Source organism: Dendropsophus ebraccatus, chromosome 14 (genome assembly GCF_027789765.1).
Source record: "Dendropsophus ebraccatus isolate aDenEbr1 chromosome 14, aDenEbr1.pat, whole genome shotgun sequence".
Classification (NCBI taxonomy): domain Eukaryota; kingdom Metazoa; phylum Chordata; class Amphibia; order Anura; family Hylidae; genus Dendropsophus; species Dendropsophus ebraccatus.
In genome coordinates this window covers 47,512,791-47,537,828 of record NC_091467.1, presented here as the reverse complement: position 1 = coordinate 47,537,828, position 25,038 = coordinate 47,512,791, and the positions used below count along the sequence as shown (strand labels likewise).

At 47.3% G+C, this 25,038-nt stretch overlaps 1 protein-coding gene across 1 annotated transcript in view; it reads left to right on the top strand.

Annotated features, from left to right (window-relative positions):
- The window catches only part of MAP3K3 (mitogen-activated protein kinase kinase kinase 3), a 30,825-nt gene extending 6,567 nt beyond the window's left edge, over nt 1–24,258 (top strand). The window contains exons 3-16 of the mRNA XM_069953649.1: nt 474–514; nt 11,589–11,688; nt 12,027–12,140; nt 12,810–12,927; nt 13,192–13,325; nt 13,653–13,726; nt 14,340–14,407; nt 14,500–14,592; nt 14,774–14,965; nt 16,114–16,262; nt 16,668–16,799; nt 17,536–17,665; nt 18,770–18,947; nt 19,151–24,258. Coding sequence (XP_069809750.1) covers nt 474–514; nt 11,589–11,688; nt 12,027–12,140; nt 12,810–12,927; nt 13,192–13,325; nt 13,653–13,726; nt 14,340–14,407; nt 14,500–14,592; nt 14,774–14,965; nt 16,114–16,262; nt 16,668–16,799; nt 17,536–17,665; nt 18,770–18,947; nt 19,151–19,382 — 1,755 coding nt within the window. The 3' untranslated portion in view covers nt 19,383–24,258. The remainder of the gene's footprint in view (nt 1–473; nt 515–11,588; nt 11,689–12,026; nt 12,141–12,809; nt 12,928–13,191; nt 13,326–13,652; nt 13,727–14,339; nt 14,408–14,499; nt 14,593–14,773; nt 14,966–16,113; nt 16,263–16,667; nt 16,800–17,535; nt 17,666–18,769; nt 18,948–19,150) is intronic.
- Nucleotides 24,259–25,038: the final 780 nt, after the last annotated feature.

Here is a 25,038-nt window from a genome sequence, read left to right as displayed (position 1 = left end):
TGTCTGGTGTTACAGCCGGGTACATTTTGTATCAGCATCTAATCTGTATTGCCTCCGGTGAGATTTTCCTCTTCCTCAGTGATCATTATCTGGAAAGGAGTTTATACTATACCTAACGTTGATGTAATTGGTGGGGGAGGTGCAGTACCACACCCAACCTGTGCATAGACCTGACCCTGTTCTTAAACAAAAACAGTATCCTAATACTATAATCTTTTGGATCATTCATTGCATCTGGACCTCATAGAGGGAGGATCCCCACTGGGGTCTTGTCTTCATTACCAGAGTGCGATACCTGGTACCTTATTTATCTAAATGGCTGCTCTGTAATTCCCCACTTCCCCTGTAGTGGCCGCTGCAGTGCCATCATCAGCAGCTTTTCTTGGTGATTGTAGCTGGTTATTGGGGTGGGGGTATCAGCAGTCAGACCTATGAGAGGAGCTAAAAATAACAAAACTGGGTTCTCTTTATAGAATGACGTGAGAATAAAGTTTGAACACAGCGGAGAGAGGCGGTGAGTAACATTCTTCTATTATTATACATCTGGGTCTTTGAATGTAAATTGGGCCCAAAATAGTAGGAGTTATCCCTAGTTATGTAAGTAATATGTGTGAGTTGGATAATGTCACCTATAGGTATCATTTGGCTGTGCATCACATCCAGATTCCTACATGTGGAAGCCCCATAAAACGGGTGCTGCAGGACGTTCAGTGATGTCAGTGATGTAATTGGTCACATGACTGGGAGATGTGCTCTTTATTGGTACTGAAGTATTTGTGTTTGAATGTACAGTATGTAGCAGAGGTGAGTGTGTTTGTATATTGGTGTAGTACTTTGTGGGTATGTTTGTATAGCAGAGCTGTGTGTGTTTTAACAGAGCTGGGGGGTGTAGGATGTATTAAAGTGGCACTTTCATTTCAGTAAACTTTGATATTTAACCCCTTCACTGCCTTAGACCACCAGGAAAGTTTGTAAACATGAATTTTGTTTTCCATGTTTTCAGTTGTCTAAACCAGGGGGGGTATCTTGTAAAGGGAAAAATACAGTATTTTTTTCCCCGCTACCATGCTTGCAAAGATGTTATCAAAAATGTTGTACAATTTTTGTAATTTTTGCGTTTTCACCATTCAGGATCAGGAATTTTCATTTGGGGTTTAGACAATTTCACATGCGACATTAGTAAATTTTTACATTTTTTTTAATGGGGGGGGGACGCTTTTTTTTTTTTTAGGGAAGTTTTTTCTTTAAATATAATATATATATATATATATATATATATATATATTTTTTAGCTCAGTTCTCTGCTTGTAATCGGCAGAGTGGCTTATACAAAGGTCTAATGACCGCTGCCATAATAACATATCAGCACCCTGCAATCAGGGGCTGATAGACCGCTGAACACCTGTGGGAATAAGTCATTAAGGCACATTGTAATCACGGTTTATGAAGGCATTTAAATGTTCATATGACTGACATGGGTGTAATCACTGATGTCAGTCGTTAGTGGCTAGTGCCAGTTGCTAGTAGTAGCTGGGAATCACTGGGTACCCTGAGCTTGCGTCATACTGCCCCAGCCAAAAAATGTCCCAAACACTATAGGAACATTTCAGGCAAATATTAAATATCACTAATATCATATTAAAAATAACTCTACACTATTTAATGTGATTCGTAACATAAAATGACTTCATTTACCTAGAATGATTGATAACCTTAGAAAAACACAGCTTTAGGATCTAGCTTACTAGGTACCCTGTTTCTCCAAATATAAGCGCTACTCTAAAAATCAGCTCTAGTTACAGTCAGCGCCTCCAGTGGTTGGTTATGTCACGTGACATCATGGAGATGGAGAATAGGCGTGCCATAGCGCCAACTGTCCTAAATTTACTTTACTGAGGGTAGCCTCGCACATACCGGATCCGCAGTGGATTTCACACTGCGAGTTTGCAGCGAAATCCATTGCGGATCCTGGTAGTCTGAAGTGAATGGGTCACATGCCCGCAGCGGAATTTTCATTCTACTGGCAGTATGTGACCTGCCCGCAGCCCCCGGCCTGGAGCATACATTACCTGCTCGGCACCGCTGCTGTGTGTGAGGCTCCAGACTCCCCTCACTCCCCATCAGCCAATCAGTGCACGCTGCGGGTACATGACCCCATAGACCTTCACACTACCAGGATCTGCAGCGGATTTTGCTGCAAACTTGCAGCGTGTAATCCGCTGCAGTTCCGGTATGTATGAAGCTACACTTAAGAGTATGCAGCCTTAGTGTAACCCTTTTCTATTGCTTAGTGTAACCATTTCCTTGCTGTTCTGCTGCTGTTTCTTTCCCTTTTGATTGTGTAACACTTTATAAACCCAGTGCATCAGTAATCCCTTTTGCCCCCACATCCCATCTAGTACTGTACTGTGTAAATCATCAGCCCGGCAAAGCCTGTTCCACCCAGTGCGCGTTGTCCAGCACAGTTACGTGAGTGAATGAGCTAGTACTTTCTCTGCATTCACCCTTATGATCCATGGGAATTCCAGCGGTAGACCCCCACTATTACTGAGTTATCCCTCATGGATAGGGGATATTTTTAGTCTTGGGATAACCCCTTTAGGGTACAAACACTCACACAGTATACACAGCTTATTTACTGCTGCGATACGCAGCAGATACGCAGCAGATTAGATCTAAATAACTGAACACAGCATCAGGTTCAGGGAAGAAACAGAGTGCTGCACCTCACACCTATGGCTGATACTAGTGCCGCTAGGCTAAATAAAAAACACATCAAAATTTTGTGTATGAATTGATCAAGCCATACTGCCCCATGTACCTCGTGCCTGTATCTGATACACATGGGTCCCTACACTAAGTCCACACCGTGCCAGTCAGTGGCCACCAACCCCGCAGGCGTGCACAGCCAGGGAACGGGGGCCATGGGACGGCCCTGCGACCCCCATGCCACAGGACCAGACCCAAAAAGACCACACCAGAACCCGGCCAGCACCGCCGGCGGAGAACACAGCATCAAATCTGCACCATCAAATCTGCTGCGTATACGGTGTGTATGTTTGTACCCTTAAGGGTAGCTTCACACGTACCGGATCTGCAGCAAATTTCACGCTGCGAGTTAGCAGCGAAATCCGCTGCTGATCCTGGTATAGTGAAGGTCTATAGGGTCACATACCCGCAGCAGAATTTTCATTCCGCAACGGATATGTGACCTGGCCCCTTTAACCCCCGGCAGCCCGCAGCCCCGGCCCGCAGCATACATTACCTGCTCGGTGCCACGGCTGTGTGAGGCTCTGGTCTGTCCCCATCAGCGAATCTGTGCACGGCAGAACTGATTGGCTGATGGGGAGCGAGGGAAGCCGGGAGCCTCACACAGCCATGGCACCGAGCAGGTAATGTATGCTGCGGGGGGTTATAGGGGCCGGGTCTTCTGCGAGTATGTGTCCCCCCGTAGACCTTCACTATACCAGGATCCGCAGCGGATTTCACAGCAAATTTGCAGCGTGAAATCCCCTGTGGATCCGGTACGTGTGAAGCTACTGTGGGGCATGACCCAAGCATTATAACTGTTGGGCCAGCACATTCTATTGCAGACGTGTCAAACTCAGGCCCTCCAGCTGTTTTAAAGCTACAATTCCCATCATGGGAATTGTAGTTTTGCAGCAGCTGGAGGGCCTGAGTTTGACATCCTTGTTCTATTGGCTCTTCCTGGACACTCTAGCTATAGGCTATGATGCCCTATTGAGTGTCTCTAGAGCTGTATCCTGTCAGGCTGGGAGCAGATATTTCCTGGTATCTGTGTATGAGCATAAGCCGCACGGTGTGGGGTCCTCCATCCCATCTTTAGTTTTTATTTCTTCTCCCATGTTGGCCATGGTGTAATTTGGTAAATTATAGTTCATAGGTGTCTGGCCCGGCAATGTATGCAGCCCCGTCAATGGCCTGATTGTGAACCTTTCCTGGCTCCCTCTGATCCCTAACCTGAGTTTCCCTCCGCTTAAGGGTCTCTCATTTACAGACAGGAGCCTGGAAATATGGTGTCGTTTGCCAGATCTGACCACAGCTATGCAAGACTGCCTGGGGCTGAGCAGCAAGGATTTACAGGCAGCGGCGGGATAGCTCAGGGCCCGAGGAGCACTTCCTACCAGAGGTGCAAGGTTCAGCCGACTCATAGCGAACACTGGCGCGCTCTGTACCCCGCTTGGTGCTGGATATTCCAGGAATGTCCCTTGTGGTTTCCTCTCCTTCCAGAGAACCATATCTACTAACAAGCTGCAGAGCCGTCAAAATGACAGCCCCTGAAAAAGATTTAGATAAAAGTCCGAGAGAGCTGCCAGCAGCGTCCTGGCCGAGGAGCACAGACAAGGCCAGCGTCTGCTCCAGATCCGGAAGACATCGTGCAGCTCCGTCTAATGGAGTCATTACTAAAACCATCAATTAAAGAGACACTAACCCTCATTTTTATCTCTTACAATGGATTGCTCCTTGGTATCAGCCATTTCAGCACAGGCAGAGGCCAAGTGTAGCTTTCTCAACTGAAGTTGTTATTCCCCATAATCTTCACGTCTGAGATCCTCAGTAATTCATGACCTGCTGTGCGGATATAGACCGGTCACATTGGAGTTGAGGTCAGGGATATCTACTGGATAGCACGGCTCTCTATTGATAGTATCTCAATCGCAGTAGTGTAATTCTATACCGTTGTATCTCTGTCCCCTTTGGAATTTCCTGCCTGGTGCCAGGGGCATTGTATGCAAATGAGGCATTCCTGGTTTTATAGAAACATGGCGCCGGGTACGGGAGATTGGCATTGCAGACGCCATGTGGGTATAAGATTACTTGAATAAATCGATATTTAATGGGCTTGGGTAACATTAAGACATGGATGGGGTGACTTGTATAAAATACAACTTCAGCATTATCTTTACCCAGTTTGAAAGGGCTGACTCTGCTCAACTCTGCTGTATCCACTTCAATGAGACTGAGGTGCAATTCCACGCACAAACTGGAGAAATTTGTGGCACTGTTTCTGGAAGATATCCCCTAAGAATAACAAAGTGATCAGTTTGCATTTATTAGTTACAATTATTAAGTTGATGACATTAAAATACTAATCCACATGTAAGTACATTACAGCAAAGTGACAGTATATTCAATAAGCCACAGTCACAGTGACACCCTCAGGCAGTTTGCGGTACTATTCTTTTTTTAATTTTTTTTCTTTACTTCCTCACATAAATGAGCCTTATGCTCACAAAAAGAGGATTTTTTTGTACTCACCGTAAAATCCCTTTCTTGTGGCTTCATTGGGGGACACAGCACCAGTGGGTATAGGCTACTGCCACTAGGAGGCGACACTAGACAGAAGAAGAAGTGACTCCGCCTGGCAGCCTATACCCCTCCTACAGACACCAGGCTAACTCAGTTTAGTCACAAGCAGTAGAAAGTAGTAACAAAAACAGGCAAAAAAACCAGGCTGGTCCCGGGAACGAAAAAACCCCAAGAACAGAACAAGCCCCGGGAGCACAACCTCAAACAGGGTGGGAGCTGTGTCCCCCAATGAAGCCACAAGAAAGGGATTTTACGGTGAGTACAAAAAATCCTCTTTTCTTGTGCCTGTCATTGGGGGACACAGCACCAGTGGGACGTACAAAAGCAGTCCCAGAGGGTGGGGAAAGAAGATTACAATCCCCATGCGGCCTGCCTAACGCACGGCGGCCTGCAGAACCTTGCGGCCCAGACTGGCGTCAGAGGAAGCCAGGATATGGACCTGATAAAACTTTGAAAAAGTGTGAACTGAAGACCAGGTGGCGGCCTTGCAGACCTGGGACACTGAGGCCTGATGGCGAACCGCCCAAGAGGCCCCCACAGCTCGAGTAGAATGAGCGGTGACCCGAAAAGGAGGAGCCCTGCCACGAACGCGGTAGGCCTCTGCGATGGCTGCCCTGATCCAACGCCCAATGGTGGTCTTGGAAGCCGCCAGCCCCTTGCGCGGACCCGACGGGACCACGAACAAGGAATCCGAGCGGCGGAAGGAAGCAGTGACTGACAAGTAGATCCGTATGGCCCGGACAAGGTCCAAACAATGCAGGGACCGTTCCCTAGGATGGGAGGGCGCAGGGCAAAAAGAGGGGAGAATGATGTCCTCATTAAGGTGGAATGCAGACACGACCTTCGGCAGGAAGGAAGGAAGAGGACGAAGCACCACCTTGTCCTTGTGAAGGACCAGATAAGGGGAGCGACAAGAGAGCGCTGCCAGTTCAGACACCCTACGGATGGAGGTAACCGCCACCAGGAAGGCGACTTTCCAAGAAAGGAAACAGAGAGACACCTCCCGAAGAGGCTCAAAGGGAGGACCTTGCAGAACCTCGAGGACTAAATTAAGGTCCCAGGGCTCTAAAGGCTGACGAAAAGGAGGGGCCAAATGGACCACCCCCTGAAGAAAGGTCTTCACCTGGGGGCGGAAAGCTAGAGCCCGCTGAAAAAGAACAGACAGGGCGGAAATCTGCGAACGCAAAGTGGAATGACTGAGGCCTTTATCCAGCCCGGACTGTAAAAAGGAAAGAATCTTGGGCGTGGAACACACCAAGGGGTGAAAATTATTCTGTTCGCACCAAGAAAAGAAGGCCTTCCACACGCGATGGTAGACCCGAGCTGACTGAGGCTTACGGGCCTTAAGCATGGTTTGGATGACTGGTTCCGAGAACCCACGAAACCTCAACACCGCGGCCTCAACAGCCACGCCGTCAAACTCAGCTGAGGTAAATTGGGGTGGAATATTGGCCCTTGTGAAAGGAGGTCGGCCCGCAGGGGAAGGCGCCAGGGGGCGTCGGCCAGGAGGTGCACTACGTCGGCGTACCAGGACCGGCGCGGCCAGTCTGGAGCGACAAGAATGGCGGGAACGCCGAGTGCCTTGATGCGCTTCAGGACTCGTGGGAGAATGGGCAGAGGAGGAAAGGCGTAAACCAGGGAGAACTGCTCCCATGGGGTCACCAAGGCGTCGACCGCGAACGCGCAAGGATCCCGGGCCCGAGTCACATAGATGGGGAGTTTGTGGTTCAGCCTGGAGGCGAAGAGATCCACATCTGGGGATCCCCACCGCCGGCAGATTTGAAGAAACACCTCGGGATGTAGAGCCCATTCGCCCTGATCCAGTCTTTCGCGGCTGAGGTAGTCCGCCGCCCAATTGTCCACCCCGGGAATGTGGACTGCCGAGAGAGCTGGAACAACCCGCTCCGCCCAACGGAGAATGCGAGCGGCCTCGGTCATGACAGAGCGGCTCCTGGTGCCGCCTTGACGGTTCAGATAGGCAACGGCGGTGACGTTGTCGGTCTGAACACGGACCGGATAACCCCTCAGGCGATCGGTCCACTGAGACAGGGCGAGAAAGATGGCCCGGAGCTCCAGGATATTGATGTGAAGCCGAGCCTCTGTCGGCGACCAAGAGCCCTGGGCTGTGTGGCTCCCGAAGACAGCCCCCCACCCGGACAGGCTGGCATCCGTAGAGACGACCAGCCAATTGAGGGGGAGGAACGAGCGGCCGAGGAGGACCACCGGAGACGTCAACCACCAAAGAAGCTCCCTGCGAACAGCAGGGGACAGGAGGATCTTCTTGTGGAGAGACAGAGGGGACCTGTCCCACTGCGACAGAATCGCTTGCTGCAGAGGGCGCGAATGAAACTGAGCAAAGGGGATCGCCTCGAAAGAGGAGACCATCTTGCCCAGGACTCGCATGCAAAGGCGAATCGAACAGGGGGCGCCCGAGCGGAGCAGAGAGACTGCCGAGCGCAGGGAGGCAACTTTGTTTGGAGGAAGGAGGACGCGGGCCATCTCGGTGTTGAATAGCATCCCGAGAAACTCCATAGAGCGGGAGGGAAGTAGGGAAGATTTTTGATAATTGATCACCCAACCGAAATTGGTCAAGAGATCGAGTGTGATCTGGAGGCTGGACAAAGTGTCCTGCTTGGAGCGGCCCTTTACCAAAAGGTCGTCCAGGTATGGCAGGACAGCCACCCCCTTTGACCGAAGCAGAGCCATCAAAGGTGCAAGGATCTTGGTAAAGACCCGAGGCGCCGTGGCGAGCCCGAAGGGCAGGGCAACGAACTGGAAATGTCCAGAACCGACGGCGAAACGTAGGAAACGTTGATGACTGGCTGCGATGGGAACATGCAGATAGGCGTCGCGGATGTCTATAGAAGCAAGAAATTCGTCCTGCTCTAGAGACGCGACCACCGACCGCAAGGATTCCATGCGGAACCGCCGAAGGCGAACAAACCTGTTCAGCCGTTTCAAATCCAGGATAGGACGGACCGAGCCGTCCTTTTTGGGGACTGTGAACAGATTGGAATAGAATCCCTGGAAGTGCTCGGAGGGAGGAACTGGGACCACAACTCCTTGAGCTAGGAGATTCTGAACCGCCCGAAAAAGCTCGGAAAGCCGTGCCGAAGAGCGTGGGAGATTTGATGGAAAAAAGCGAGGAGGTGGAATGCACACAAACTCGATTTTGTACCCTGAGGACACCACCTCCCGAGCCCACACATCGGACACATGGGCGAGCCAAATCTCCTTGAAGGAGAGCAGACGACCCCCTACTTGAGGGAGAGACCCGAGTGGTGAAGGACCCTCAGGAAGAAGACTTGGGTGCAGGACCCTTAGAAGGGCGAGAACGGGGCTGCCAGGTGGGGCGGGGTTTGAAGGAGGGCTTCCTAGAAGGAGCTGGAGGCGTATCCTTAGCCGGGCGACGACGTGCCGGAGGCTCAAAAGAGCGGAAACGGCTGGAACGCCTGGGAGGCTGAGGGCGCCGGGATCGGTTTTTGAGGAAGCAAGGAGCTCTTCCCCCCCGTAGCGTCCGAGATTATCTTATCCAGCCGCTCCCCAAAAAGTCTGTTTCCTGCAAAGGGAAGAGAAGTCAGAGCCTTCTTGGAGGCGGCGTCAGCTGACCAGCATTTTAACCAGACAGAGCGTCGGATGGCTACAGAGTTTGCCAGGGCCCGCGCAGACAAACGAGCAGCTTCCTGAGAAGCGTCGCACAAGTATTTGGACGCATGTAGAATTTGTGAGGCCAGAGACAGGAGATCCTCACGCGGGGTGTCCAGGGAGAGGTCATGGACTAACTGCCTGGCCCAAGAGGAACAAGCCTTGCTGACCCAGGATGCAGCAAAGGTAGGACGTAGGGCCGAACCAGCTGCAACAAAGACAGACTTCGAAAAAGCGTCGATTTTCTTGTCCACCGGGTCAGTGAGTGAAGCACCATCTGCCAGAGGCAGAGTAGTTGACTTGGAGAGTCGAGAAACTGGAGGATCCACAGATGGGGGCACTGTCCATGTAGTGACCAGGTCAGGGGAGAAGGGAAACAAAGCCTCGGCACGCTTAGAGGATGGAATCCGCCGGTCAGGGTGATTCCACTCCTTGGCTAGGAGGTCCTCAAAATCCTTATGGCTGGGAAAAACCAATGGCTGTCGCTTCTGGCGACGGAAGGAAACCTCACTCTTGGAGGTAGAAGAGGACTCCTCCTCAATATGTAAGGTGTCTCGCACTGCACGGATCAAGGCTTGCACTGCAGAGGCCAGCTGATCCTCCCTGTCAGACTCTGAAGCAGAGTCAGAGGGGTCCCCCGAGGTGGCGGAGAGGGGTCGCTGGGAAGCGGAACCGCCTGCAGTGGATCTGGGAGGAGAAAGGTCTGAGGAACACCTAGAGGGCGACCGTGAGACAGAGAGTCTAGGTCTCTTATGAGACCGTCCTCTGGAAGGGGAGTCAGGAGATACCCTGGAGGGTCCTGCTGCTGGAGGCGCCTGGGAGGGCAACCGCTCAATGGCATGGATCATGACCTGCGACAGCTTAGAGAGGTCACCGATCGCCTGGGACAGGGATCTAGCCCACTCAGGAGAAGCTACATCAGGACCTGGAGGGGGGGCCTCCTGGGAAGTGGCACCAGGGTTAAGGCATAGCAGGCAGAGGGAACCAGGCTGACCACAGGGGAATTTCTTATTGCAACGAGCACACGCAAAGTGTGTCGCCACAGCCGCGGGAGCGAGCTGCCTAGGGGGGTCATCCCGGGGACCAGACATGGTAGCTAGGGCTGTTAGCCTGGGGAGTGGAGGAGGGGAATATCACCCACTGGGTGAGCCTACCAGACCCTGGAGTTGCTGCTGCACTGGATGCTGGAGCTGCTGCCGCACTGGATGCTGGAGCTGCTGCCGCACTGGATGCTGGAGCTGCACTGGAACGACTGCACTGGATGCTGGAGCTGCACTGGAACGACTGCACTGGAAGCTGTAGCTGGTGCACGCTGGAATAGCTGCACTGGATGCTAGACTGCTGCTGTGCACAGGGAGCTGAGGCTGCTGTACTGGCAGAGATAACAGCAGGAGGCCACGAGCTGAAGCTGCTGCCGGCAAGAGGAGGAAGGGAGGGGGCAAGGAGGAAAAAGGTGGGGGCTACAGAGTAGCCAATAGGAGAAAGGGCTGTGGCGGGAGGAGCCGAAAAACGGGCGGGCGCCCCGCCCCCAGTGACGTCACTAGCGTGCGCCGACGCGGCCTAGCTCCGGCAGAAGCCGGGGCCTAAATTTGTGGGGCAGGCCGGCGGCAGTGAGACGGCGGCGCGGAGCGCCAGAAAACGCGACCGGAAAGGGAGAGAGGAGCCCAGCAATCCCCCAGCTGTCCCTTATGAAGCCGCTGCGGGCTGCAGTGGCTCCTGGATGAAAGGGGGTGGGCATCAGCCCAGGCTAGGAGGGAGATGAGAAGGGGGATCAGGAGACAACCTGTCCAGTAGGACAGGGGATAGAGGAGAGAGGGCTGCGCTGCAGGGAAGTGTGCACTGTGGCAATGGGGACTAGGGAGAGCAGGCAAGAGGCTACTGGTTGCCCTAGCCAGGATGACCCCCCCCCCCAAGGACAGGACTACTCACCTGTCCGGCGTCTTCGGGTGCTCGCAGGGTCACCCCCTCGGTAACCTCGCACCTGGGTGGGGTACCGGCATCCTGCGCAGGGAGCTGGCAATGGGGGACGGGTGACCGGCGCATGGGAAGTGAAAACTTCCAGTGCACCCTCAGGGGGAGGCTACGTCTGGTGTGGCAGCCCACGCCGACGGTCCCCCTGATAACCTAGAAAGAAAGAAAAAGAAATAAAACTAAAATAATAAAGAGGTGCGTGGCACCTGTGTCTACCTCATACGGACACTAGACTAAAACTGAGTTAGCCTGGTGTCTGTAGGAGGGGTATAGGCTGCCAGGCGGAGTCACTTCTTCTTCTGTCTAGTGTCGCCTCCTAGTGGCAGTAGCCTATACCCACTGGTGCTGTGTCCCCCAATGACAGGCACAAGAAATATTTATTCAGACAACGGGGACAAAAAGGTAAAAAAATCACTCGCTGAAAGTCGTTTCCGCAACAAGTTGGGGATCGCTACTCTAGTTCTTGCTCTACCAGAATATTATCATTATACTCTGTGTCTCTGCAGCAGATTTGGATCAGAAAAAGGGAACTCTGACCACTATAAATGTATACAATATGCACCATGATAACGGTGTGTACGTTCTAGCAATTTGCCTTTATTCACGCTGACGCTTGATCTTTCGGCCTCTCTATCTTTCAGGATCCTGCAGTTTCCTCGGCCCGTAAAGTTTGAGGATGTAGAACAGAAAGTGAAGTTTGTCTTTGGGCAGCAGATGGACCTACATTACATGAACAATGAGGTAAGATTCTTCTAGAATATGAGTAGTGTTAAATCCCATAATCCAGCACAGATTATACAGAACTATGTGATCTTATTGGTTTGAATGTTTCGACTCAGAAGAAGAATTGGTTGTCTGAGTAGTTGCCAGTGTAGATATATAGGTGAAAAAGTATTCACTACTACTTAAGAGCAGAGGTGTATGTGACTCCATCCCAGACAAAGCAATATGTTGAGGCTGTGAGCCTATCCTGTTACCAGCTGTCTTTATGGTTAGTCCACATTTACTCTCTTGATGTCTGTGAGTGACATCTGGCGTAATAATACTGCATGTCTGACATCCATTTCTTTTCTTTGCAGTTGTCTATACCCCTCAGAAGTCAGGATGATCTTGACAAAGCCGTCGATCTCTTAGATCGAAGTTCCAGCATGAAAAGTCTTCGGATTCTGCTCCTCTCCCATGACAGAAACCATGTATGACCTTACTGTGAATTTTCTGTGTTGATCACTCTTTTCAATGCTTTGTGTCGTGTAGTATGTTAGTTAGAAGGTGGGAGTAAAGGGTCCTGGTCTGCAGACGGGCAGTGTGTGACCTGCTGATCCACAGTAAGGCTATATTTACACATTGTATGACTCTGGCCGGGTCACAGAACGTCCGGTGCCAGATAAGATCATCCTGGCCGGTACTGCGGTACCGGCTGGATGATCTTTAGCTCCCCTGAGTTCTGATGCGGGCGCATCAGTGTGCGCCCGCATCAGGACTCCCCACTGCACACAGTGGAGCGTGCGGCCAGTGCCACGCGCTTCATTGTATGCAGTGACAGGTTCTCATTGAATTCATGTAAGTTTTCTGCGGCGCAGCTGGAGATCCCGGCCAGAGCGTATACTATGCGTATACACTCCGGCTGGGATTCCATAGACAGCAACGTAACGTATATTTTCGTATTAAGTACCTTTACGAAAATATATGTTGTGTGAACATGGCCTAAGAGTGTCTTCAAGCTGTTGAAGACACACATAGCAATAGCATAGCTCAGTGGATTTTTACATGTATAATGCAGTACAGTGAGGGTCGATTATTACTTGGATGTATATTATTAGTTTAGTCAGCGCTCTATTTCACACCGATTTTCTTTTCTATAGACGTCCTCACCTCACTCTGGGGTACATAAACAAGTGCGGATTAAGGCCTCTCAGTCTTTGGGTGATGTTACTATGGCGTATCATTCTGCAGAGACCCGGAGCCGACATCTGTCTGTCAGTGAGTAAACATTATAGATTACATGATCACCATTGTTCCCTCTGAAGCAGTGTCCCTTAATCCGTGGCTTTTCAGCTGCTGCAAAACTCCCATTGGGGCATGATAAAAGTTTTGGTTTGGCAACAGCTGGAAAACCACAAATCAAATCAAAGAACCTATATTCTCCTCACATGCATTCAGCCTATTTAATTTACACCATGCCCCTCACCACCCTATAGCTAATGTCATTTTCATGTATATTTATGGCATTTTCTTTGCTTACAGGTTCACAGAATGCCGGACGCAGCTCCCCACCTCCTGGCTATGTTCCTGAGAGGCAGCAGAGGATTGCCCGGCAGGGCTCCTATACCAGCATCAACAGTGAGGGCGAGTTCATCCCAGAGACCAATGATCAGTGTGTAAGTCTAAACCTGACTTAGAGGGGTGTGGTAGTTAATTCCCAGTTTTCCTATGGATGTTGATGGGAATTTTTCATCACTGAAAATGCTGGACTGGTTTAAAGGGTTATCCAACATTAGAAAAATGTGTCTTTCTTCTTGCAAAAAAATCACCTCCCCTGTCTTTAGGTTGTATTACAACTCCACTTATTCCATTGGAACAGAGCTGCTGTATCACACATAAACTGAGGACTGAATTAGCGCTGTTTCTGGTAGAATACAGCTGTATCTAATCCTAAATAACCTCTGAATGAACTGACTGCCACTAACTTAACTTTTCTGATTTAGATGCTGGACCCTTTGAGCAGTACAGAGAATTCAATATCTGGAAGCTGCCAGTCTCTGGACCAGTCTGAGGACAGGTATACAGGCCCTCTATATGTATACAGGGATAAGTGACTGTGTATATTGTACAGTAGCTACTGTAAGGGTACGTTCACATGTCATATTTATCCAATAGGATAAAAATACATTGTGAAATATGCAGCAGAGAGTAACCTCAGAGTACTGTTGTGTATGTGATGCATATGGGATATTTTCAGTCGTGGGCGCAAAGTACCCCTTTCAGTGGGGCTAATCAGCGTTTGATATGACAATGATATGACAGTTTCTATGAGACCATCATGGTGTCAGTACTCTGTCCACTCCAAGCAAATCCTAAGCAGAAATGAAGGGACAAAGCACTCGGCTGAGTTCTTGTGCCTTTATTCCAGCAATTGGTGAGAGTGTCAGCAGCCAGACCCCCCCCCCCCCCCCCAATGATCACAACTTCTCATACGCTGCTGTGACATGTCAGAAATTGATTAAAAGTTTTCAGTAACTTGGTCCCCCTGCTCTGTGTAAATAATGGATTAGTCCAGGTGTTTGGCTGTAAATAGGCCTGTGGAGCATTCTACAGGAAGTTGATTGATCTGTCACTGATCACTACTACTACCTTTGCTGCATTGGAGCTGTCTTTCTTGTGTCTCCCTTCAGCCCTTCATTCAGGAAGTCTCGAATGTCAAGAGCTCAGAGTAATCCAGACAACAGGCAGGATTTCTCAGGTGCTAGGATAAGTCATATGTATGTTTCACCTTGGCCAGTGTTACTCTTGGAGGAATCTAAAATTTTCTTTATCATCACTGTTCCATTGCAGATCGTGAGAATCAGTTCTATGACAAAGCAGGGAAGGGTGGGACGTACCCTCGAAGGTATCACGTCTCTATTCACCATAAGGACTATAGTGATGGTAAGTTGTCATTGACTGAGAGCTCCTTGCTTTTTATATATGAGGTCATGTAATGTATACTTGTGTTCAGGAGTCTAGTGAAGCTGGGTGGCAGCACCTGTGATGTTTGTCACACACATGTCATATACAGAAGGCTTTATCTGTTCATGTAGCTGGTCTGTAAGTTTTACTATGCTTCTAGGACGAAGAACATTCCCACGGATCCGGCGCCCTCAGGGCAATCTCTTCACCCTTGTGCCATCTAGTCGTTCTTTAAGCACCAATGGGGAAAACCTCGGCCTATCTGTGCAATACCTGGAAGCTCGCAACCGTCTGCGCAGTGCAGACAGTGAGAACACACTGGGTGTACCGGAGAGGAACGTGCCCACCAAATGTAAGATGCTGTAAACTGGTATAAAATCATCTCTATATAAAATCTTAGTCATTGTTACAGCCTATATTATACTTCAAAGCTGCATTCACAGTACAGCTAAGCTTCTAAAATTAATTTCTTTGTACCTCACTGTCTTCTGGGAGCATATTACACCTCTGTTGAAGGACTGTAGTTCCCAGAATGCAGATCAGTACGATATACAGAGATTATTACTATACCCACAACATCCTATTTGTTCCTTTTACAGACACTGTTAGCTACTGACAGCAGTGGCTAGGCAACTGCAGGGATTTTGTATCACCTACATCTGTAACTTAAAGGGGTGGTGTCATGAAGCAAAGAAGGTGAAAACAGATGGCTACCACATACATATATGTATAGGACAACAAATGTGCTGACACTCCACAATCCCTCTTGCTTGCATGTGAAGTGAAAACCAACTGCTAGTACTAATGGGACAGATCCGTTAACTGTGATTGAACTGGGCATGAGTGACCCAAGACAGGGGATGCCTGGAGGGCCTTAAATAAGAGCAACAGGTTATCAAGCCAAGCAGCACATGGTGGGATTAGGCAGTCTATATCTTTCAAACTATACATTTTAAGAATTACTTGTACATTTAAAATCGGTTATCATCGGTTTACGTATGTCTTTCAGTGTAGAAAAGTTTTTAAAAGATTTTATTGTGCAATTACGTTGTTGCTCAAAAATTAACAACTTTTCTAAAGTTTACACTACCTACGTCTGTCATTAGTAACGTTCTATTATGTCTCTTTTGCTTGTCACAGCACATTTAACAACTGCAACTTTTTTGGGGGAAAAAAATCCCCAAGAAGGCACAAAGCCACTCCAGTCTGGTTCACAAATGACATCTCTCCAAATGTTTGATGGTCCATGTGCAAATCTGATAAGATGCCTGTATTGCCAAAGGCATAATATAGACACAAACACATTTAGAACTACTTTGATTAATTTTCCTCTGCCCCACCCCACCCCTAGTTTGTTAAAAGACACAACCACTTTAAATGAGTGTACAGGAATTGTCCATAATGCTAATATAGAAGCTGAGCGCTAAACATGGATAGCATCTCGTGCACAGTTTATGGTGACGTCTTTCTGACTTTCCATTGTTCCATCTTCGTTTTCAGCTCCCAGTGCTCCCATAAATTGGCGCAGGGGAAAGCTTCTGGGGCAAGGGGCCTTTGGCCGGGTTTATCTGTGTTACGATGTGGACATAGGACGGGAGCTGGCAGCTAAGCAGGTTCAGTTTGATCCGGACAGTCCAGAAACCAGCAAGGTCAGTAGAACCCTTTTGTGTTCTCCATCCCAGTCATTGGGTCAGGTCTTATAAACACAGTGCATTTTACATGTGCATTTGACTTTCTATTATAGTCTAACTTCATTCAAGATTCCCTTCTAAGCTAGGGACAGCATCAAACACTGCAGAAGACTATACAGTGATCCCTTGACTTACAATGGCCTCAAGTTACAATATTTTCAACATACAATGGTCCTTTCTGAATCATTGTAACTTGTAACATTGTAACCGGACTCAACATACAATGGTCGTCCTGGAAGCAATTTAATATCGGATGTTGAGGGACCACTGTACTGTGTGATTGTGGCCTAAAACTTCCAACACCCAGCAGAAGTTTATTTACTGCAAATTTGTAACCTATTTCCTTGTTTTCTGGTCCTGCAGGAGGTCAGTGCATTGGAGTGTGAGATCCAGCTCCTGAAGAATCTGCATCACGAAAGGATAGTACAGTATTATGGTTGCTTACGGGACAAAAGCGAAAAGACGCTGACTATTTTTATGGAGTATATGCCAGGGGTAAGTGTTGCGTATTTTCAGGCACGCTCACATACACTCTCTTAGGTTACAGTAGCTGTGTAATACAGGCCAAGTCCTCAGAGCGTCACACAGTCTGTAGAGACAATATCACCGGCACTACTTGCACGTATCCATGTGTATTAGGATCTTGTCATGAGGACTAGCGTTTAAACCGTACCGGTGTGCTCCTCAAACAATAAAGTAAATGCAATATTCGAAGTAGAAAGAAGAAATTTGCGGGCACTCACCGATTCTGTTGCGGTATTTCTTTATTTATTCACGGTTAAAATATGGGATCAATGCATGTATCTAGGACGTCAGACGCCACATCTCACAGGTGCATCACACACATGACGGCCATTTCGCGCGCATGCGCGCTTCATTAGACCATGCGCATGCGCGCGGAATGGCCGTCATGTGTGTGATGCACTTGTGAGATGTGGCGTCTGACGTCCCAGATACATGCATTGATCCCATATTTTAACCGTGAATAAATAAAGAAATACCGCAACAGAACCGGTGAGTGCCCGCAACTTTCCTCCAGAGCATTAGCCACCATACAGGTGACTTCCTCCGGTTCATGGAGGGAGTCCTGAGTGAGTAGAATACCCCTCTATAATGACCTTATGCCCTTATAGTATGTATGTACGAGGGTATCTTTCTGTGACAGCCTCTGTAATATTATATTCTTTGTTATTATGATGAAAATAATTTACATATGGTTTGTTTTATTAAGGGATCAGTGAAGGATCAGCTGAAAGCTTATGGAGCATTAACAGAAAACGTTACTCGTAGATACACCAGGCAGATCCTGGAGGGTGTATCTTACCTGCACAGCAATATGATTGTACACAGGGACATAAAGGGTAAGATCCTGGTGTTGTGTTCTTACAAAGGGAAAAACTTTTTTTTTTCTTTAACAGGTGATCCCAACATTATAATTTATCACTTATCCATCTATATCTGATTGGTCAGGGTCTGACTGCTGGGACCCCCACCGATAACACGTGCTTGGTTGTCATAAAGCAAAGCTGGACTGCTGTTCCAGGGGACAAGGATTTTTCTTTTTTATGAACAGGTGGTGTCCCAGAGGTCAGACCCACAACAATCAGATGCCTGTCATGGATAGGTGATAAGCATCAATTTCTCCTCTTATCTGCCCTTCCTTCTCTTAAGCCCCTCTTACACAGACCGATTATCGGCCAGGGTTGCTAGAAACCCTCCCTTTGGTCGATAATCCGCCTGTTTAAAAGTGACAGCGATCAGACGAGGTGCAGGAAAACACCTGCCCGTTAGCTGATTGTATCATATTGGCTGCCTTAAAGGAGTTATCCAGTGCTACAAAAACATGGCCACTTTCTTTCAGAGACAACATGACTCTTGTCTCCAGTTCAGGTACGGTTTGCAATTTAGCTCCATTCACTTCAATGGAACTGAGCAGCAAATCCCCGCTCAATCTGGAGACATGAGTGGGGCTGTCTCTGGAAGAAAGTGGACATGTTTTTGTAGCGATTGATGACCCCTTTAAAAATTTTTGCTATTCTCCACACATCTTCCTGTGTAAACAGGGGATGTGTGGCCAATTGCAAAGGGAAACTGACAGCACGGATATGCATATATTTGTGCTGTCTGTTTTCAGATTACACATGCCGTGCATACATACCTAGTGTGCTGCTCTCTGATCCAGCATCCCTCTCTCCCAGTAGTATCTTCAGGCCAGAGAGCAGGATGGCGGATCACACAGCAGCATCCTAAGTATGTATGTATGTATGCACTGCATGTGTGATCTGGAAACTGATAGCTTAGATGTTTGCATATCTGTGCTGTCAGTTTCCATGGCCACACCAATAATACAAGTATAAAGGCACTGCAAACGATTGCTGATCTTGCTGATCGGCTCTCGTTTGCGTCCTTGCACAGCCCCATGTTGAGCTGTGTTAAAAGGACTCTTACATTTTCTCTTCTTCTAGGAGCCAACATACTTCGGGACTCCGCAGGGAATGTTAAGCTAGGAGACTTTGGGGCCAGTAAGCGGCTCCAGACAATCTGCATGTCAGGAACTGGTATCCGTTCTGTGACGGGAACACCATACTGGATGAGCCCAGAGGTGATCAGCGGGGAGGGTTACGGGAGGAAAGCTGATGTCTGGTAAGTCTGTTACATCTTATTATACTGATATAAGATAATGAATCATACAGTCATTTGGAATGTTGCACATGCTTTCAAACTTAGTTAATATTTAAAAAATAATAATAATTAAAAATTAGACTCCGTATGTATCCACCCACATTCTGCCAAGTATTCTAGACTACTAGTTCTGTTCTCTGTTTAACTCTGTGTCCTTACCGTAGGAGCCTGGGCTGCACCGTGGTGGAAATGCTAACTGAGAAGCCTCCCTGGGCGGAGTATGAAGCCATGGCTGCCATTTTTAAAATTGCCACCCAGCCAACCAATCCTCACCTTCCGCCAAACACATCAGAGCAATGTCGGGACTTTGTAAAGCGGATACTGGTGGAAGCGCGGCAGAGGCCATCTGCTGAGGAGCTTCTTCGGCATCCCTTTGCCCAGCAGCTTACTTATTGAGTCTTCATCAGTGTCCTCCTTCCCTTGACCATGGATATTCTCCAGTGAGATGAACGTTTACCGTTGAGGGAAGACCATGGAGCATTTAATGAGACGCGATGACAATCTTCCCTCCAGCCTCCTCCCCCATCCCGACCACCTATCGCTGGCTGCGTCTAGAACAGGTTCTAGATCCGGCACAGGGTTAGGTCTACTTCAGTGTTAGAGCAGCAGAACAATGGATAATTTTTTTTTACCTTGAAGTGACTTTGATTCCTGGAAAAGAGCTCCTTATACTCCTTGCCAGAGACACAGTATAGAGGAGTGGTGCATGATGACTTCCAGTAAAAACCTGCACCGTCCTCATCCTCCCATCATGAAGGAGTTCTTCCATGTCTTAGACAAGTGCCTTAACACTTCTTCAGCCAGGGAGCATGATAACTGTGGCCCAGTGGCCTCTTCATTTTGTCATGAAGGAAAGTCCAAGCATTTCAGTGGCGGTGAGATAACCTGATGGTAGCAATACATTGCTTTTAAGTAAGTGCCCCCCCTCCCTGTGAAGGACTATGTTTTTACATCTGAATTTTACAATATATCTTTCCAGTGGTCAGGGCTGCATATCCCCTGCTTCCCTTTACACAGACATGGAGCTCAATGATACAGTTCTGGCATCTTGTAGCCACCACTCTGGGAGGGTTAAGAGCTAACTGCATTCTGTATTAAAGAGTCCAATAGAAACTATATGCAGTAAGCTGTCCCAGCAACTAGCCACAGGATCTGAGTGGGTGTCCAACCGCTGGAGATCCCGTCAATCAGGAATAGGGCCTGATGTGCCCTGGCATGATCAACCACATTTTCATTCATTCACTATGGGACTGCAACACTGCCCGACTGTTTAGTAGTCCAATGGCAAGTCAGTGGAACGGTGACTGGGCATGTGGATAAGTAATATTACAGCATATTGAGATAACCCCTTTAACCATGCCCGTGCTGGAGATTTGGTGCTCCCTATTAGCTTTACAGGCCTTTGACCGCTATAGAGATATATTGAAAAATGTATTGGCACTGAATTGGTCTTGATGTAAAAACTAAGTGCCGGGGGGGGGTTCACTTCCAACTTCCTGACCAACCTTCAGTGCTGAGGTTCCTTGCAGCTTAGCGTGGAGGGATCTGCACATAGCGTGCCTTAGCCTTGGGTGTGTGATGTTTACAGTTCTAGTTGGCTTGACAAGGTATTTTTTGGGTGTAATCGGATTATTACACCAAGTATTTGTCTTATCTCTGGATATGACCTTTTTTTTTCTTTCAGGTATTAAATGCCAAAGTTAACACCTTACATTCCCCCAGCATTTAGGTGACGTTCACACTCTGCATTTGCATTAAGGTTTTCACATTGTTTTTGGGGGACCCGGAACTAATTCTGAAGAGGAAAGAGGGTGTCTTCTATTTCACGCAACTGCCTGGTGTTTGTGTATGTGGCTGTCTTAAAGGGGTATTACAATTTTAGGAAAGCCTAAGGCTGGGACTAGAAAGTGAATTTGGCCACATGACCACAAATCACATGGACTGTGCTGAGTCTGTAAATGTGGTCACGCTGCATTCCACCACTGACCACAACCTGACCGTTGCATAAATCTCTCAGGTTGCGATCACTGCCACATTTGGGTTGTATGACCGCATTTACTTACCTTAGTGTGACATGGTGATTTTTGGTCACACGACTTCTGTTGTGGCTAAAATCATCCTGTAGCCCCAGCCTATACTCAGATAGGACCGCACCCTGCTCACGGGTTCAGTTCACCTGCAGCGCCACCTTACAAGAATTAAAGTATTGCACACTGTCCATGTTATATATGGATGCACTGGGTCCACCTACTCTGCAGATGCTCAATGAGATGAGGGTCCTTATTGGGGATTACCTACTAATACCCTAACAGGGTAGGTAAATAATGAGAAAAGTTATCTTTTTTTTTTTTTTTAATTTCTCTATATTTTTAAAGATCTCTGCTTGCTGTTAGTGAACTGTTAGATACCGAAAATCAGTACTGAGGGTTCTTTACAAGAGAATCAAGGAAAGATGTTTCACCTGCACTGATACATTATAACAAACAGGACAGGAGAGTGGTCTGTTCTCACAGAGGATTGTCTGTCATGGCTCTCCAATCTTCAGCCCTCCAGCTGTGGAAATACTACACTTCCCATCATGTTTGGACAGCCAAATCCAAAGCTTTAGCTGTCCGGGCATGATGGGAATTGTGGTTTTGCAAGAGCTGGAAGGCCGCAGTTTGGAGACTTATGGTCCATGTATTCAGATAATTCCCGTTCACTAACAGTACGCAGAAATCTTTAAAACTACAAATTACAATTTCTTATCATGCCTGGACAGTCAGAGGAAAGCTTTGACTATCCAGTCATTATGGGAATTGTAGTTTTGCAACAGCTGGAGGGCCACAGTTTCCCATCCCTAACATCTATGACATATAGATGCTGCCCTTCGCAGGGTGCGTCCACACTGTGCAATCTATTGCTGCTGTTTTTCACAGTAAATTGCACAGTTTGACAACACAGTGTGAAAAAAGACCAAAAAAGGAAAAGAAATTGACAACCCATGCCTCCCTCACCCTCCTCATCACCCCCGCACCCACCAGTACTGGGTTATGGGGTGACTTACACTTTCACTGTAGATGATGTGCTCACCTCCCCGATCACTTCCTGTACACTTCTAGAGAAGCTTTCTTCCTGTTATGTTGTGCAGCGTGCACAGATGATAGAGATATCCTCCTAGAGATGTTATTACTCATATACTTTATGCATTGCAGCCGCTGGATTATGTAACATTGCGGTGAATTAGAAAAGAGAACTTCTAGTCCAGAATGTAATGTGAATATTCTATCTGCTGCTAGGACCATGATTTATATATCACAAAAGTTCCACTTTATCAGGTTTTCTAGATAATCAAATGCCAGATTAAAGGAATTTAATTTAATGCACAATAAAGCAGACACATGCACTTAGGTTTCCTATTATCATAATGTCCACCGCTGCACAGTTTACAGTATGAGAATAATTATCCTGTACTGATCCCGAGTTACATTCTGTATTATACTTCAGAGCTGCACTCACTATTCTGCTGGTGCCATTACTGTGTACATTACTTATCCTGTACTGATCCTAAATTACATTCCATATTATACTCCAGAGCTGCACTCACTATTCTGCAGGCTTCAGAGCAGAAATCTGCTGGCACTCTCTGCTTGCTTATTATCTTCATCTAGAGGTTGTTTGGCATAAGGAGGACAGTTAATAGAAAGCAAAACACCCAGACACTGTACTATAATTGTATGTAGAAAATACCTGCTACCCCCTGTATTGTAAGAGCAGACTCATCAGCCAACGTGCAGAATTGTGAATGCAGCTCTGGATTATAGTACAGGCTATAACTCCTTTGTTCTGGGTGGACAGTTTTATAGACTCTGTATATAGTAGGTGCAGAAGGTGAGGAATACTGAAAGAGAGGCTGATGCTGACAATCATTCTTTAGGTAAGTGCCTTTGTTAAAGGGATTGCCCACTTTTCTGCATACTAAGACTATTTAGATAATGTTTAAATTAAAGGGGTTATTCAGAATTAGAAAACATGTCTGCTTTCTTACAGAAACAGCACCACACCTGTCCTCAGTTTAAGTGAATGGAAATGTAATACCACACACAAGGACAGGGGTGGTGCTGTTTTCTAAAGGAAGCAGCTATTTTTTAATAATTCTGGATAATCCCTTAAAGTGTTAAAAGGGTTTCTCTTAATTAGAAAAAGCATATCAGCTTTCTTGCAGAAACAGTGCCACATCTGTTCTCAGGTTGCATTTGGTATTGTTAGAAATGTGCACCGTTTACCTCAATGGAACGGAGTTGCAAAACCACAGCCACACTGAAGACAGGACTGATGCTGTTTCTGGTAGAGAGCAGCAGTGTTTTTCTATACTTGGATAACCAGGCTTTCCAGTGGTTTCAAAACTACAACTCCCACCATGCACTGACAGCTGTAGACTGTTATGGCATCATGGGAGTTGTAGTTTTGCTACAGTCAGAGAACACTGATCTAAAGTCTTGTACTAGATGGTCATATCAAGACTTTAGTCCCAGACCACCCTCAGATCTTACAACTCGAACTAACGTCATCATAGGAATCTATGGTCTGTTAGTCCTGCAGTTTTTGCTACAATACTGTTTGTCTGAATAGGGATTTGTATCTCGTATGTGTGATCACTTTGTGCCTCTGCGTAGGGGATGTAACCATCTCACAACCTTTATATTTTGTACTCAGTGGGCCTTGAATTAATTTTGACATGTTTTTATTGCATTTTCAGTATTCAGTAGCTTTATGTGCCCCCTGCAGTACCCAACATGACCTGTAGGCGCAGTATTGTCAATGCGTGTATTAGATGTACCCTCTTACTTGTGTATCAGCCAAGGTTGGTCAGGAAGCGAGGTATAAGGCATCAGTCTGCAACTTGCATCCCTCTAGCTATACTAAGACTGCAACACCCAGCATGGCCTGAGGATTGTAGTTTTATAATGGCTGGAGAGAAGCAAGTTACTGACTTCTAGGGAAAGAAGAGGAACCGGACGACGGCCATGATGGGTCTATCAGACGTTATACTGCCAGTACATTGCTCCCTGGCAGGAGAACAGGTTACAAGGTTGGTGCATCTGTTAAATGAATATATTTTGTTCCTTCATGTGTGGGAACCTGTGCCAAAGGGAATATCCTATTTACTGTATAAATCTCTATAAATATATATATATATACTGACTTGGGGCTTGCAGTGCAGAGCCCTCACAATGTATCCCAGTTTTTATTTGTTTTTATTTACAATAAATGGTCATTTATATTAATATAATGCAGAGTCACGTGACTGATACTTTCTGATCTGGTCTCCAACCTCAGGGCATGCTGGGAGTTATAGTTTTGTAACAGCTATGGAGCTTAGAGCAGTAAAAGATGTGTTCACGTTTGTTTTAGTGGGTTCAGAACCATTTTGCAGGTGGGGGAGTGAGTGTCTATCAGGCCCCAATTCTTTCCTTCATTAGACTACGGAATGAAAGAGTTGAATGTTTAGCTGGTTGGAGAGTAGAGCGTACTGGCGTATACTGTACTCTATCAGACTCTCAGGAGACCACTTCATTTTCTGTATTCCACTATTTAGCAGATACTTACTGCATTGTGCTGTTCCTCTGATTCCTCCTGGAAGTGTATGAACCAACTGGGAATTACTATACCCATAGAGTGTGTATGCTTAGAGTTTGGAATAATAGAGCAATAGCACAATGCTTCTGAGAAAACATGGTCCTGAATTTTTAATAGAAGTATTTGCTAGAACAGACATTACCAGAGAGCTCAGATATTAGGAAGAGCCCGGCACTCACCAAGTAGATTATGCTTCTTTATTGTAGTGTAGCAAACATATGGTACAAGGACGCGTTTCGGCCAAGCATGGCCTTCATCAGCTTAGGGGTGTACACCCCTAAGCTGATGAAGGCCATGCTTGGCTGAAACGCGTCCTTGTACCATACGTTTGCTACACTACAATAAAGAAGCATAATCTACTTGGTGAGTGCCGGGCTCTTCCTAATATCTGAACATTTTTCTCACCAAGCACCACTGCCACGGAAGTGCCGTC